The sequence below is a fragment of the Gobius niger genome, assembly GCF_951799975.1.
Source record: "Gobius niger genome assembly, chromosome: 8".
In the NCBI taxonomy this organism is placed as follows: domain Eukaryota; kingdom Metazoa; phylum Chordata; class Actinopteri; order Gobiiformes; family Gobiidae; genus Gobius; species Gobius niger.
Window position 1 is genome coordinate 19707123 of NC_136859.1, and position 16268 is coordinate 19723390.

Consider the following 16268-nt stretch of genomic DNA (forward strand, 5'->3'; position numbering starts at 1 on the left):
GCTTTACATGTAGAATTGATAATAAAGCTGATTGAATTGAATGAATAACACAAATGTTGTTGCTCTGTGTCAAAGTTGCTTGCATTGCCTTTAATACAAACTAACAACAGGCTGATCACATCAGCATTGCTTTGTACCTGACAGGCACTGTCTATGTAAATATGGGAAACAGTCAGCGTGAGCCAGACCAAGCAGACTGAATGTTAATGTTTACTCTGAGACATAAAAATTCAAGAAGACATCAGTCGTGGTTCAGGCACACAGAGCGACCCAGGCAGGGAGTGCATGATTGAACAGTATGGGGAGGGCCCCATCAGCATTTATCTTTGAGATGCACAGCTGGGAGATAAGGCAGGCTTTAATTGTGGCTCTGTCTATTGTAGGTCACCAGCATCCCATCAATCACCTCACCCGGGGCAACCCAGCATCACCGCACTTTAAGGAACAGGGGGGAGCTGATCATGAATTATAATAAATGACTCTTCCTGGCATTTCCTTCATTAGCGAGAAAATGGAGACTGGAAGCGGAGTGTAAGGTTTTAATAAAAGTGGTAATAATATTTCTATGGCAAAAGGGTCCATAAAAGTGAAATATATAGCCCATGGTCCAAATATAGAGAACAGCTGCACAGAACCATATACCGAGGTTTGTGTGCGGCACGGAGCAAAGTTTGGTGAAGACTTTCTCAAAGTTGACTTGCAGAAAGCACAAGCACAAAATAGGATAACCCAAAAAGAAAATAGATGTTTTCACTGAATATGAGATGTTGCCTACTGTGGTTAAGTATTTAAAGCTCCTGCCGCTCAGAATCTCTAAAGGAGCGCGAACAATCAAATCAGGCAGGGTTCATTTAGTAGGTCAATATTAAATTTCACACCAATGAGAAACAACATACAGGTGTTAAAGGAGCTTTGTTACGAACATGAACCATCTCTTCATCAGGCTCCAAGTGGACATATTGTGAACTAATTGGGGAAAGAAAAAAAGTTTGATCAGAAAGTTAGATTCTTATACTTGCTAATAGCCTTTTCATGCCTTTTAATTGGTTCCAACTAGTTTACACATTGTTTTTTTATGGTACCTACATCCTTGCTAAACTAAAATAACTTCATACGGCTATATTAAACTGTCAGAGTTTCCGAGTTATTAAACTTTATTTTGAATACAACGCACAGAGGCTTTGGTTGACAGTTTGACAGGATGTTATGGGAGAAAGTGAAAGGTCCAAGGAGTCCCTGAGACAAAAAAGGTGGGGGACAATATAGTTTTAGCTTATGGAGAGGTAATCATAGCGGTAAAGGTCCATTTAAACACGGCTGAAACCTTTGACCCAATCTGTAGGCCAGTTTATTTTTCGCTCAAAAACTGGCCTGTCACCGCCACTGGAGATGTATAGAGTCCGCTCGATATAACCAAACCGGTTATCACTCTGTCAATACTTTTCTCTCCCCCTCTGCTTCTTCTTCTTGTTCTTTCCTCCTTTTTGTGCCACTGATATCGCCATGGCAACTGTGGGTCCTGTATGGGAAACGCTGTTGAAGATGTAAAGTAATTCTTGTGGGAAAAATATCTCGCAAATCCTCAAAACAGGAGCGGAGAGTCGGCATATCCAGTTGTAGGCAGAGGTGTATAGGGATAGCTTTGGAATTAAGCCTGTTATAGGATTACGCTATGAAGTCACGCACACCTCCACCCCCTTAACTTCACGTATGATTTAGCCCCGCTCATATATTTGCCTTATCTCCCGCCTCTCCCAGTGGTCGATAGATGTGCGGCGTGATTGGCAACTGTATAGATCGACGCCTGTGTTCTTGTTGCAATCTGTCTCTGCCTGCCACCCAATTGGACGCCTGTCACCCGGTAGAGACACAAATCCCACAGGCCATTATGGGGCTGGTTTAATCCCCCCACCACAGAGGCGGCGCCAGCGTTTTGGAGAAGCGTTCAAGACCATGATACCCTGTCTGTCACATGTGTGCGGGGGCTGCACTGTGTATTGTAGTCATCCGATACTCCATCACTCCGCTCTCATCCATGAAGTCACAAAGACAAGCAGACTCTTCATGCCCTGGGAAATCTCATACAAGAACACCCTGAACTGGCTGTGCGCTGTTAACTGATTAGGTTTTTGTGTTGAATCTGAAACGAAAATAATGCATGTGTAGATTGGGAATAATAAAGTGGTTGAGTATAATATTGTGGACTAGTTAAACAATGCCAGTCTTGTATCAGGAAAAAAAAGTTGGTATTGACAAAATGAAAGTGTCGAAAGCAGGTACCAAAAAAATATATATCTTAGATATTAGATGTTTTGATGCTGTTGGTCCAGGGACAGCATTAAAGAAGAACTAAGTAACTTGTTTATCTTAATAAATCCTTTCTGTAATACAAGTGTTAATGGGATGATTGGGGGGTCTTTCATCTCCCCCGGTGTCTCTGATACTGATAGAATCTCGAAGAAGAAGCTAACAGGCTAACGGGCAAAGCTAACTGTGGGCTAGCGCCACTTAAACAGTATTTACAGCCAAGTTTGAGTGAAAAAAATTATCTCCATTGTGTAATTGAATGTACAATATCCCTCTCTCCCTTTAATGCATTGGTTTTATACAGCACTTTTCTGGACACTCAAAGACGCTTTACGTTGCACTATTCGTTCACTCCATACTCGGTGCTGGTAAGCTATTATTGTAGCCAAGCTATTATTGTAGCCAAGCTATTATTGTAGCCACAGCTGCCCTGGGGTAGACTGACGGAAGCGAGGCAACCAGTCTGCGCCATCGGCCCCTCCGACCACCACCAACCACTCACTCACTCACTACATTCGCTAGGCTTCCTGGTGTTACCAAACGGTCTCCCATCCAAGTACCGACCAGGCCCTTCCCTGCTTAGCTTCCAAGGTCTGACGGGATTGGGCATCGCAAAGGCGGTATGGCCACAAAGCCTTTGTCTGTTTTGTCAGCGTAGTATTTAGTCTCACGGACAATTAATGAGTAAATAACCGTAACATTCTACAACACCTGCAGTGCCGCTCACTAACCAATTTTTTTAAAATAAATTGGCCCAGTGTTTCGCCCAATTGTTCCCAATTTTTTACACAATTGTTTCCCTTCTTTTTTGCTCATTTTTATTACTAATATTTTCCCAATTTTTCCTCTATTTTGTCCCCATTTTATTTACCAATTTTCCCTTATTATTGATATTGTAACTTTGCAGATCTTTCACACATTATTGCCCTGTTCTCTGGTTCTAGACAACAAATATTTTAATAGGTATAGAAAAGAGCATTGTTCAGGTATCAGTATCAAAAACCAAGTATTGTTAAAGTACTGGTATCGAAAGTATGTAACGGCACCCAGCCCCTTGGGGACCACATGGCAGCCGCAAGTTTGACCCAACTCTGCAACTGATGTTTACTATCCTTTATGGGTGACATTAGCGTATTTTTTCTCTACAAAATGACAGTTTTCTGCTTTATTTTATGTCTAGACGCGAGTAACAAAAAAATGAAATTCCCTCAAGACAGATTTATGCGCACCTTTTCAAATGATGAACAGATTTTAAAAATACACGAATTAAAAAAAAACCTTCAGATGGTTATATTGATGTGGCTGAGGCGCACATCTCCCATGAGCATCTCACTGCTTTCTTCTCGAGGAATTTAAAAGGTGCACTGACAAATCCCATAATCCTAATTAAGTATTTCCTCCTATTGCAGCTGAATGTTTACACAGCGAAAGCCCTCATTGGCTTTCCAAGCTAAGTTCAAACACAGACTTTAGGGCAAGCTCCACAAACACACATAAAGAGAGAAGTGACAGAAGATAAAGAAATAATTTACAAAGCTAATCTATTTTGGGGGATGGATGTTAGGGCTGATTATACTGCATTATACGTACTGCAAGGATGCTGCATTCACAGGTCATGGGTTTATGGAGTTGGCCTATATTAGAGCTGTTTGTGGGTGAATGTTGAATTACTTCAAAGTGAGTTGCAAACCAAAAGATTCAAAGCCACACAAATATCGCCAGAGAAAACTATGGTCCTACTTTTATGTGATTAGCCGCTAAAGGTGGGTGGGTATGGTGCTCCTCTAATTGCAAAAATATTTTCAAAGATATAACGCAGTAAAAAGAATATGAGTCAAGTCAAAAACTGAAAATAAAGTTTGCATCAATTGGCTATGACAGACTTATGGAGATGCTGCTTGTGGATGAACGATTGCCCATCTGGAATTTTAGGATGAGGCTTTCTGACAGAAAATCACAAAAGCTCCTGCCTGTATCACCTTGCTGCCAAATGTTTAACATTTCAAAACAAGTCATACACTGAATGAATGATCTCCTTGCTTTCTCCCAGAACATGTGGGTCATCTATATAGAATTGCTGTTTACTCAATATCTAATCTACCCGCATTTTCTCAAATGCTTAAAGGAAAAGGCCACCGTTTTCCGTACTGAGATATTTTCTTAGCTTAGATGAGTTGATGTGTACTTGTCTACTCTTTGTGTGTGCGCTCAGTCACGCAAAAAGACCAAAGATGTTGCTAGCATTTAGCCTCTCCTCTATGAGGCCAAACTCTTCCACGTTTCCCCTTTTGAAGTATGGTTATGTGAGGAGTTACACAATCCAAGTATAGTTACACAAAATGAAAGGATTTTCTAAGCGGATAAAAAGGGGTACTATTGTAAGGCGTAAAAAACACCTTTAGGAGCACTTCGACGTCGGCGCAGTAATATCTTCACTTTACTGCGTGGGCGTCGAAGTGCTCCTAAGGTGTTACCCCTTACAATGCAGTACATCTTTTGTCTTTTTGCGTGATGCACAAAGACCAGACAGGTACGCATCAACTCGTCTAAGCTCAGGTAAGACCATATCTCAGTATGGAAAAATGGTGGCCTATTCCTTTAAGAAAAGTGAAGGTTGCTTCTTTATAATCTTCAGTTTGAATCATACCCATAACTTTGTGAAATATGGGTAACGCTTTAGAATACAGCCTGCGTTCCAGGTGTAAATACGGGGTAACAATAAAGTAATTACACATGTAAGTACAGGTACTCTTACATGTGTAACAAGGGAGACCAATGTGTAACAAGGCAGTACAAAGTGTACCAACATGTAACTACCTGTCAAGGTATTCATTTTCATTTTTTTATTTATTTCATTCAAAAGTAACATCATACAATCATAACAAAACCGCCAAGCCAATACAGTATGAAACGGAACAATTAGTGCTGAGCTATCACATAGTTGTGGCAAAAGGGAATGTGGTATTATGTGCATACATTTTAATGTTGCAGGACAGTATTACTGTAAGTGAAGACATGACTCCAGGCATTTTTACTGATTGTTCTTAATTTTTTTATATTGAAAGTAATTACACATGTAATTACATGTAACAAGCAGAAGCAAGAGTGAACAGAGAAAAATAAGAACAAGCGTCCAAAAATGATCCCACTTAATCATACTTTCTAAGTCAGACGGCGCCTTTCTGTGCTGATGAGCAGCCTAGTTGTCGGGGAAACAGGAGGAAACCTCTGTTGGCACAGGAAAAACATGCACATCTGCACAGAAAGACTCCGTCTGAATTGAACCCAGGACTTGACTCGTCTGTGAGGCAAAGGCGCTAACCACTTTATCATCATATCACATGTACTTATGGTGTACATGCACTTTGATAATGTGATCATTTTGGGAGACTTATTTTTTCTCTGTTCACTCTTGTTTCTGCCTGTTACAGACAATGCTGTCTGACTATAAAAAATAAACAACAATCAATAAAAATGCCTGGAGTCATGTCTTCACTTTCACAACAGTAATACTGTTGTCCTGCAACATTAACATTAATGCACAAATTATAATACCACATTCTCTTTTGCCACAACTATGTGTTAGCTCAGCCCCATTAATTGCTCCTTGAATATCTTTACTACACCTTGACACGTAGTTACACTTTGTACAGCCTTGTTACATATTGTTCCTCCTTGTTACACTTTGTACTGCCTTGTTCCATATTGTTCCCCCTTGTTTTACTTTGTACTGCCATGTTACATATTGTTCCTCCTTGTTACACTTTGTACAGCCTTGTTACATATTGTTCCTCCTTGTTACACTTTGTACTGCCTTGTTCCATATTGTTCCCCCTTGTTTTACTTTGTACTGCCTTGTCACATATTGTTCCCCCTTGTTACACACGTAAAAGTACCTGTTACATGTGTAATTACTTTCTTGTACTTACACCTGGAATGTGGGCTGTATTCTAAAGCGTTACCGAGATATGTGCTGATTATGGCCAACATGCATGTCTCTGCACATACAGCAGAACCGAGTAGACACGCACATCCGAAAGTTATACCGTGCAAGAGCTAGAAGTTGCAAAAAAGTGATAAAAGTAACTGCACAGCTTGAGAGCACGCACATTTTTTTATTATTATTGCTTGCACCACATGAGGTAACATTTCAGGCATGCTAGCCCTTCATTAAGGGCTCTCAAGCAGTGAGTTCTAAAACCACTGAAAAGGTTCTTTCAACCAATTTTGGAAGGGGACCTGCTTACATAAACTTTGAAAAGAAAATGGCACATTGTTTCATTAACCTGATAATACTTAGTCTAAAATTTAATGAACGAAAGTGGAGAAGATGGGGAAGAAAAAAAGAGTTTCAACCATGAAGAAATGTTGATTCACTCACAGCTGGTGGCATCCTTGAGTTAGACCCATGCTGCCATTTTCAGGGGCTTTTAAGACAAACACTAAGCGCTAGCATTAAGATTATTGCACTAACCTTCCTCTATTTAATTTGTGGTTTATTGGTTTATCCCAAATGGTGGATTGGAACACAAAAGTGCATTGCTTCGGATAAGGTAATGTCAGAGAAGGTGACCGAAGGGTAAGGTACACTTTATTGCTCCTGTTGTGAAAACAGTCCACTTTCAACGTCATTAGCAACCTAAGCGGGGGGCTGCACAACTTAAAACTTTAGCACAATGTTTTTTCTTCATGTTATTGTTTTTTAATATTTCTGCATTAAAGAGATAGTCTGTAAGTTTGCAAAGTGAGGAGAGAACCAGAAGGCCCTTCTTAGTTTGCAAAATAAGAGCAGGAACTGACAAGCTCCATCCCCCTCCCTCCTGATTGGACCTGACAGGCTGTTCACAGGAAAAGCTTGTCTCATTGGTCAACGCTGGAGGACACTAGACTCTGATTAGTTGCTGAGATCCGGGAAGGAGGGACGTTTACAAAAAATACTATATATATATGTTATTACTTCCTTTTTATCAAAATGCAAGACCATGTGGTCGATTTTGCACATTTTATACAATTTGTAAAACATTTAGACTTCCAGACTATCACTTTAACAGCAGGAAGACTCAATGAGAAGAACCCATAGTGACAAGAGAAACTACACAGAAAATCCCCCACAGTATCATAACGTAACCTTCCTGCAGTGATTAAAATGACTGACACATAATGAAAACAGTTGTAGACATGGGACACTTTTCACATCTACAGCCCGTACTCTGATGCGGTGCCCTTGAGCCCAGGTGCACGCTCATGATTCAGTCCAAACGACATTAGCCGTGGTCACAACACTGTCGCTTTGGATACTTTGTGATCCGCTGTCACCATGTTTACACTCGGCGGGGGGACAGTGGGCAGTTTCACACCAGGCCTCACTGCTGCAGAGGGCACAGAGGTTTAGGCATTCCTCACACATTCTCACATTATAGAGGCCCAGTCATTCTCAAGGGCACGTCGTCAGCCATCGCTACGACACGTGCATCCCAACAACGGGACACCAGTTAAGCATGAGACAGGAATCAAACACAATCAATACATGCGCTGAGGAGATGACGCGAGACTTATGACACATCCATCACTGGACAGGTGTGAGCAGACAGCAGAGACTCATGGGTTATGCATTACAACTGTAGACAAGAGACAACATGCAAACATACAGTGGTGAATAAAAGCTGTGACTTTATTGTTTAGGCTGCATGAAAGAACTTGCGATATACGACACAGGCCCATAACTGCAGGTGTCGTAGCATGTTACCGATTTTTACTAATTCATTGTCTGTGAGAGTAAATACTACGCTGACAAAAAAGACAAAGGGAGAGAGGGATATTGTACATCCAATTACACAATGGAGGTTATTTTTTTTACTCAAACGTGGCTGTAAATACTGTTTAAGTGGCGCTAGCCCGCAGTTAGCTTTGCCCATTAGCCTGTTAGCTTCATCTTCGTGATTCTACTAGTGTGTATTGGTGACTCCGGGTCGGAGCAGGGAAAACTGCAATTGTGGTTTTCTGACCAGAGACACCAGGGGGAGATGAAAGACCCCCAATAATCCCATTAACACTTCTATTACCCACAGAGGGACTACGAAAAGGATATATTTAGATTTAAAAAAAAAGTTGCTTAGTACTGCTTTAAACACAAATCATAATTAATTGTGTAAAGAATGTATCAGGACAACAAGACTAAAATGGAACTAAATTGAGAAAATAAGAACTAAAACTGAACTTTTGCATTTATAAATACCATGATGACTTTATTGCGATCTATTATGGCTTCCTCGGATAGTACATCACCTGATATTGTGCAACCCTAATGTAGTAGAAGAAGCTGTGAAGTAGAGAAAGTAGTATTACTTAAGTACCTCCTCTATACCCTTGACATAACCATGTTATTTAAAGCCACACTGTGTAACATTCCACCCAATAAACAGGTGGAAAAAAAATACAAGCATTTACGTTATTGTTGAAAAATGCTTAATAATTGTGTTTTTGTTGCCAGTGGCTCACAAACAAGACCTGACTGTAATTTTACAGGGAGGGGAGGACCTCTCCAGCTCGTTTCCATGGAGATGTTGACTTAAGACAGCCAAATGTGTGATTTAAATAGGTTAGGTCCTCATCCAAATCCATCCTTTGATTACCCACTCCAAAAATAGCATTATCTGTATCGAGCTGGGCATTGGGATCATATTTTATATTGCTGCTGGCAACGGTATAATCTAAAATGTTATGCAATGTGCTTTTAAAGCAACACGGTGTAAAATTTCACACAATGAATGGACAATACGAGCATTTAATCTATGACAGATATTTCTGTTGAAAACATACCTAAACACTGAACAAACTAAACACGCTCACCTCTCCTAAAGACCGGATTTGTAACTCTGGGGAGCGGGAACATTTGCAGCTCGTCTCCACAGACACAGACTAACTAAAGGCAGCCAAATATGAGATTGAAATAGATTTGGTCCTCATCCAAATCTATTCTTTGATTACCCACTGCAAAAATAGCATTTTCTGTCTCGCTGGTCATTAGGAGCTTGTTTTGCTTTGCTGACAACAGAATAATCCCAAATGTTACAGTGTGCGTTTAAAGAATTTCACCATGGGGATAAATAAAATATTTCGTATTCTGATTATTGTTAGGATGACCGCTCTTGTGCAAGTGTTTGTTAATGACATTTTGCTCACTTACACTCGCAGCAACCCTTTGGACAAATCAAAGAACATCTTTTAAAGTAGTCTTAAACAACAGGTCGGAGAGGCAAAACAGCGCACACAGCGAGATGAAAACCGTGTGATTATTTTACAATGAGTCACACACCAGCAACATGATCATTAAAACTGAGATAACAAAAATGATCCGAGCGCTGCCTGTTGTTCCGGCTGGAGGGGACAGTGAATGCATGCTTCATAAATGAGCTTGAGAAGGTGGCGCAGTCGGTAGGATCAACAGCATTCAGCTCATTAATTTAAGATACATTTAGAGAAGTGTCCAAGAGAGACCAACCTGTGAGACGAGGCTGGTTCAAGGACACTAAACACGAGTGGTCAGTAATAGACCAGAACGCTGCCTCATCAGAATCTTGTGAAGTTTGGCATAGGATCAAAATTATATAGAATATATAGTTTGACATGTATGCAGGAGGTTTCAAGGGTATATCAAACCAATGGGGAATGCTTCACACATTGCTTTGTTAATCTTATAGCAACCAGTCTATACTTTTGTCTCATTAAAAAGGTGTAGACGCCGCAGCAATAAAAGCAAGTGTAGTGTGGTGTGAAATATCGGTGGTTGAACTATTTTCCAATCTTTTTTTATTTTTCCACACTGCGCAAGACTTTACCCAAGAAGATGAATATCACAAATATGAATTTCCTCCGAGCTGATTTTATTGGTTAAATATACCTCATAAAACATACTATCGCAAATGCGCTCGTCTCTCCTAATGGGAATTGGAACATTGCCAGTCCATCTCCATGGTGATGTTGCTGCTAGGATTTAAAAACATGAAGTCATTTTACAATGTTTCTTGTGATAACCCTGACATCTGTTTCAAGCACATTGTTGGGAGGTATATTTCATACGTCGGATATTTGTAGCACGCAGAAGCTTCTCGTAGTTTACTTCAATATAGTTTATCTGTGAAGGCTGTAAGTCGTACAAGAGTTCAACGAAGGTTCTTGGGTCATCTTCTGTATTCTGTAGAAATAGAAGTGTAGAACGTTGCGCCTCTCATCCATAAGGCATCTTCAGCAACACCAAAGTTTAAGATTAGCCCACAGACTATATAAAGACCACTGGGAGTTCAGCCTCCTAATAAAGAGGAGCCTCTCTATTAGGAGGAGCCTGATAGAGAGGCCCCTCCTCTCTATTAACAGCTACTCTCACCTGTGGGTAAACATCTAACTCATACCTGAAAATCAGGTGTGGGTTAGGTCGTTAGGACTTAGAACTACAAAGGTATTTACCCACAGGTGAGAGTGCCTCCTCCCAGTGGTCTATATCTAGTCTGCGGGCTGACTTAAGTGTCGCCGATGAAGCCTTTTGGATGAGAGGCGAAACGTTCTTCAACTACAGACTACAGATGGCGATTCAAGAACCTTCATTCAGAATAGTTTAATTTTACCATTAGCCATTTCCTTGTCGGGTCAATAAACCAGATTTGAGGAGTTTAAAATGTAGCTGAAGCCACATAGCACGATGTTTCCCCTTGGCATCGGTTATTGCCTGATCAGATTACCCACTCAACTAGCTTTTTATAAACAAATATGATATCAAAAAGCCACCCTTAGATGAAGGAAAAACGAACTTGAGAAATGCACTTAGCATGTCTAAGTAGACCAACTGTTTTGTAAGCAGCAGCCTAATGAAAATGTGTTCAGAGGTGGACTTGGTAAGAAAAAGCCCTTCAGTTAACATTCATAATTCAGATTTTTAACCAATTAGCCCAACACAGGCTGACACAACTGTTTTATAAGCTTGTAAATACAGCGATCCCTACCTTCAAAGAACTAACGGAACAAGTTTTGAATAATAAAGTGCCATTATGTTGAATATTTCAAAAGGCAACAGGCAGCTTCTATACAAAGTTCAGGAGCACTTTTACATTTTGCATTCTTGTAGCCATTTAGATTTCAGAATATGCCACTAAGCTTTTGCCTGCCTTCCAGTGTGCAGGTTTATGCACTGTAACTTGGAACACACTGTAAGCCAAATGCCCTCCCGTGCCACGCTCTCCATTCATCTAGTCATGGCACAAGCACAAAGATAAACGTTTTTGGCGTGCCCATGTAGACACTCGCCAATGACAAGTGTGCACTGCTCAGTTGAGGACACAGGGCGTTAAAACCGAGACACTAAATAAGATTGATGGTTTGCTTATATTCTACATCTGCGTCAAAAGCATGATATATTTATATTTTTTCCAGTAAGACAAGAGGATGCTCTGCCAATTCAATATTATTAATTACTTCCTCTGTTAGCAGCATCTCCAGAAGTGTTTATCAGTTTCCGTTGGTTTTGGCAAAACATTGTGCTGAAAAATCACACCCAGAGCAGGTGACAGTCTCATTTTGCTATTTGGCAAACCCCACAGCTTCTTCATCTAAAATAATATCTTCAAACCGCGCCAATTTTATTTTGTAGATTGTGTTTGTAAATCCTGAGAATACACATGTGCCAAGTGCTATCTGTGGAGAACAAAGGGAGATTGTAGTACATCAATTTTCATTATCCTTTAGGGGGGGAAGCGTTAAAATTCAACCCATTTGGTGCGGCGGGGCTATGAGAGTTGATATGAGCAGCAGCAACCTGGAGTTTCTTAGTAAACAAGGCAAACATTTATCTCACAATCTAAAATGACATTTGAATGTACCTAAATTTCCTGCACCTGCTTCTATTTATAAGTCGGCCTATGTTCCATCAAGCCCCACTGTGACGCATAATTATTCAGAGTTATGCGTACAAGCCTCAATTTTGCATATTCTCGACAAAAGTTTGGTCTGACAAAACGCTAAATGATGCTGAAATCCAGAGTTACAGTACAATATGGTGCAATTACCATGAGAAGGCTGTTGTGACTAAACAGGGAAACGAGTGAGAGATTATGCAAGGGAATTCGGAAAGTCAGGAAATCTTGCAACCAAGATGAGTTTGGATAATTCAAAGAAGTCTTTGTTCTGTGATTTCCCTTGAGAGATGAATTTTTAAAAAATCCAATTGTCAAACCTGAGAACGTGTTGTGTAAATAATGTGCCAAGTTGTTTCGGCAACACTTTGGAGCACCTTCATAGCAGGGAGTGGTTAATTAGCATTTCATTGTGTATTTATTATTTTTATTTATTTAATCATGCCTCATTCTGCATGACCTTGATTTGCAGACAAATAGTAGTCAACGGTCTTGCATTAATAAACTCTTAATCATTGCGTGTTTGTATGAAGTTTGCACATTGTACAGGAATTATGATCCAATGAGCTTAATTTATAAATTCACACACACATATTGCTCATTAAAAAAAAACACAGGAAGCGAGAAATTAATTTACTGAGGCAAGACTTTTTATTTCAATGAAAATCTGATAGAGCGGTTACCAAAATGAGATCAATCAATGAATCAATCCCCATCCCCAAGAGGGCAATTAGTCTTACAAACAATGAATATATTCTGTAGAAATCACGCTGTTCTGTGGTTCTCCTGCAGTCTCTCAGGAGTCTGTATCTTCCGTCGATGTGTTCCGACCCTCCTTGTCTCGTCTCTAGTTGTGGCCTTGGAGCGCCTCTGCCATGAACAGCTTCCCCAAGTTTTGTGAGGTAAATTCTTTCACATTCTGGCAGTAGTTGTTAATTTGCCCTGTTGGAGAGAAACCACATGAATTTGGTCGCACCCACACGCACGCACACAAATAATCACAAACAAGCCCCCACCTTAGCCGCATGCATATATGAACAACAGGCGGAGGCGGGAGAGAGGGAGCGAGGAGTGAGGGAAGGTGCAGCAGCAAAACATCAAATTAGAGGGGCGCGGAGGGAACGGAAAGGATCAGGATGTTGTCGGGAGGCGGAGGAGAAATGAACAGCGTGAAGCAACAGAAAGGGGCGGTGGAGTTGGAAGATTGAGTCAATAAACTTTAGATTAATGTAATTTCTTGTTGATGGCAGAGATAATTACAAAACAGAACCTGAACTCCAGTGAGGGAAGGAGAAGGGGGGGTGGAAGGACTAGGCTGAGAGGAGAGAGATGAGGGGGAATGTGCTAGGACTGAACGATGCTACAAAAATACAGTGAAACACCTCACCACACATGCATAATGTATGTGAGGTTTGGGTTGGCTTTTTAGCATGTAAAGGATGCACTCTTTACCACGAGCCTAATACTAAACAAATGCAAGGTTTAAGAAATATCACATATCACAATCCATCAGTCAGTTTGTCATCAGCTAACAAAAGGTATTAACTTTCTTTTCCTGAGCATTTCATAGTGATCTAACCTATGAATTAAACTGCAAGATCATTTTAGACCGAATTGCAATCTAGCCACTGCAAATTGACGCGGCAACTTTAAACTGGAAAGTGATAAGCGAATTAAATAGGATGTATACCTGGCCGTCTACATCACTACCAACCTGCGATAAGGAGTGTGTCCATGCGCGGAGGTGGCTGGGGCGGCTTGAACATTTTGGTGATGTCTTCCTCGGGCAGTGACGCCTCTCCTCTGGTCTGTCTCTGGGCGTTCTCCTGCTGTCGGCGCTGGAGGTACTGCAGACAAACACGGAGCAGATCAGACCAAAGACAAGACGCTGCCACAGTGCAATTACTATAATTGTGCAAATATTTGAAGTAAACACAGGTATTGAGCATTATCACAAGAGGCATTTCCCTCCAGCAGTGTCAACAAAGGTAGACCCGTTCCATTAGGACAACTTTTCGCATTCATGTTTTTCCATCATTAATCTGATCGGGAGCTAATGCAGGTAGATTCAAGATGCAATCTTAACAGCAAATATATAGAAGAGATGACACATTAACCGGCTTTATACACAGCTTGCATTTGCAATAATAATGTGATGACAGGAGCGTTCATTTTCATAGTCAATCTCCTTTTTAAAAATAAAATAAGCAATGGCAAGCAGACAGACGTTTGCTGATCTCGTTGGTCCGTGGTTATGAAGCCATTTGACTAAAAATAAAGAGTGATCTGAAGCACAAGATGCCTCTGCTCTCGTTTGGAGAGGTATGGAGAGAAAAGGGCTCTTGAGGGGGATGGAGCAAAAGGGGACTTGAGAGTTCCTGGGGGGGCAGTGACTCATGCTGCGACTTGGACTTGGCTAGACTGGATTGTCTCATTGACACCTGGTTTTAGATGGAAATGAGTTGGCTCAGACTTGGACCTGATCATGACAGACTCGGTCTCACATTGCTCCTGAACAACTATGTCTTAATAAGAATTGTAGCTTCCCTTAACGCTGGAACTTGGTAAATAAAAGAAATCTTTCATCCTTACATTTCTCTAATAATTGCGCCCAAGTAAAGGTCACATAGAATTTTCAAAAGCACTACATTGAAGAGCAGAAATAGCCGATAGTGGCAGAGAAGCAAAAGTATGTTGAGAAATCACAGGGTAAAGGTAGAGGAATGAAGAAAAAGAAAAAAGAAAAAAAGTGAGCAGCGGAGTCTCAAAAGTTGAACTGAAAGTTGGAGGTGAGAACACAGACACAAGGATGAAATAATAAAAGTGCAGAGAATCATAAGTGCTGACAGGACCAGTGATTTGTGGATATCTGACTCCCAGTAAATCACAGAGTTGCCCTGGTCTCTGGAGATCCTAAAAGCCTTGTTAATTTGGCAAGATGGAGCAGTGACTGACATCGACCAGTGTTAAGGAGAGCATTGCATCTGTACTGAGACTGCATAAATTCAAAGCCTGTTTTGAAACTTTTTTTTGAGGATAGATGTTTTTTATCCAAGGCATCACAACATCTTTGAGCATAATCAACATGCAAATGTATAAATATATGCAAATCTTTTAAACAAGCTGCCGGAAACCTGTGCTCCACCTTTCCAAAATAAACAGACATTAAAGTAGTTGTGGACTTTGATCTTTTTCTGATCGTCAGTGTCAAAGGGTTCAAAGTGATTGAGAGACGATGATGATTTGATTGAAATGAACTAAAATAGAATAAATTATTATGTATGCTTTAAGCCAACATTAGCAGAGCCACCTTTGACTGCAGAGCTATTTTCACTCACTTCTGTTGTGTTGCATTGGGAAAACGACCGTGTTTTAAGTTCTGCCACAATAACGGCTTCATTGAGGTCAATTTGTATTGGCGCCATGTTTGCCAACTAAGAAACTATATTCTCCCATGATGCACCTCTCTGACAAAGTGCAGTTGGCAGCATCTTTGTATTTTTTGTTATTTATTTTTTAGCAGTATCTCATATGCCTTGCAGGGCCTTCGTGCAGCCAGCGTCCTCTCAGCATGGGGCTGCGTGCGGGCGAAGCTGTGTTTGTCAAGCCTGCTGTTACTTAGTTTGCCTTTAAAATACCAATGTACAGCTCGAGGATGATAGCGGAAACTCTCTGGGTCGCTGTTGTGAGACCATAGGTGTTTAAGTGCTTTGTTTTATTCTTCTTTCTTTACAGTGGAATACAAAGGTTTGTAGACCCAGGTCGACGGCTTTTGCCAGTCTCTGCAGTGACATTGAAATTTGTAACCAATATCATACAGCATTGAGGTAAAAAAAGCAACAACAACAAAAAACAGTTCTCTTGGCAACCATTTTTCTGAATGCTTATTGAAAACTCCTGGGAACAGAGCTTCAAAACATGTTCTTAAAATGAATCACCTTCTATTTAATCATTTTGAATTTTAATTGGTTTGAATTGAAAATGCAAAACCATCAGTTCAGAAACACCAAGCTTAAGTTACACATCGCAGATGTCTGTATTAAAGCTGCAAATGAGGAG

At 40.6% G+C, this 16268-nt stretch overlaps 2 protein-coding genes across 2 annotated transcripts in view; one reads left to right on the forward strand and one right to left on the reverse strand.

Annotated features, from left to right (window-relative positions):
* The window catches only part of eomesb (eomesodermin homolog b), a 383568-nt gene that overhangs the window by 329159 nt on the left and 38141 nt on the right, over positions 1–16268 (forward strand). The gene's annotated exons all lie outside the window — the stretch shown is intronic.
* LOC306967226 (eukaryotic translation initiation factor 3 subunit H) overlaps positions 12858–16268 on the reverse strand; it is a 63391-nt gene continuing 59980 nt past the window's right edge. Inside the window, exons 7-8 of the mRNA XM_079562156.1 lie at positions 13924–14056; positions 12858–13151 (exon numbers count right to left, since the gene is read on the reverse strand). Of these exons, the coding sequence (XP_079418282.1) occupies positions 13057–13151; positions 13924–14056 (228 nt within the window). The 3' untranslated portion in view covers positions 12858–13056. The remainder of the gene's footprint in view (positions 13152–13923; positions 14057–16268) is intronic.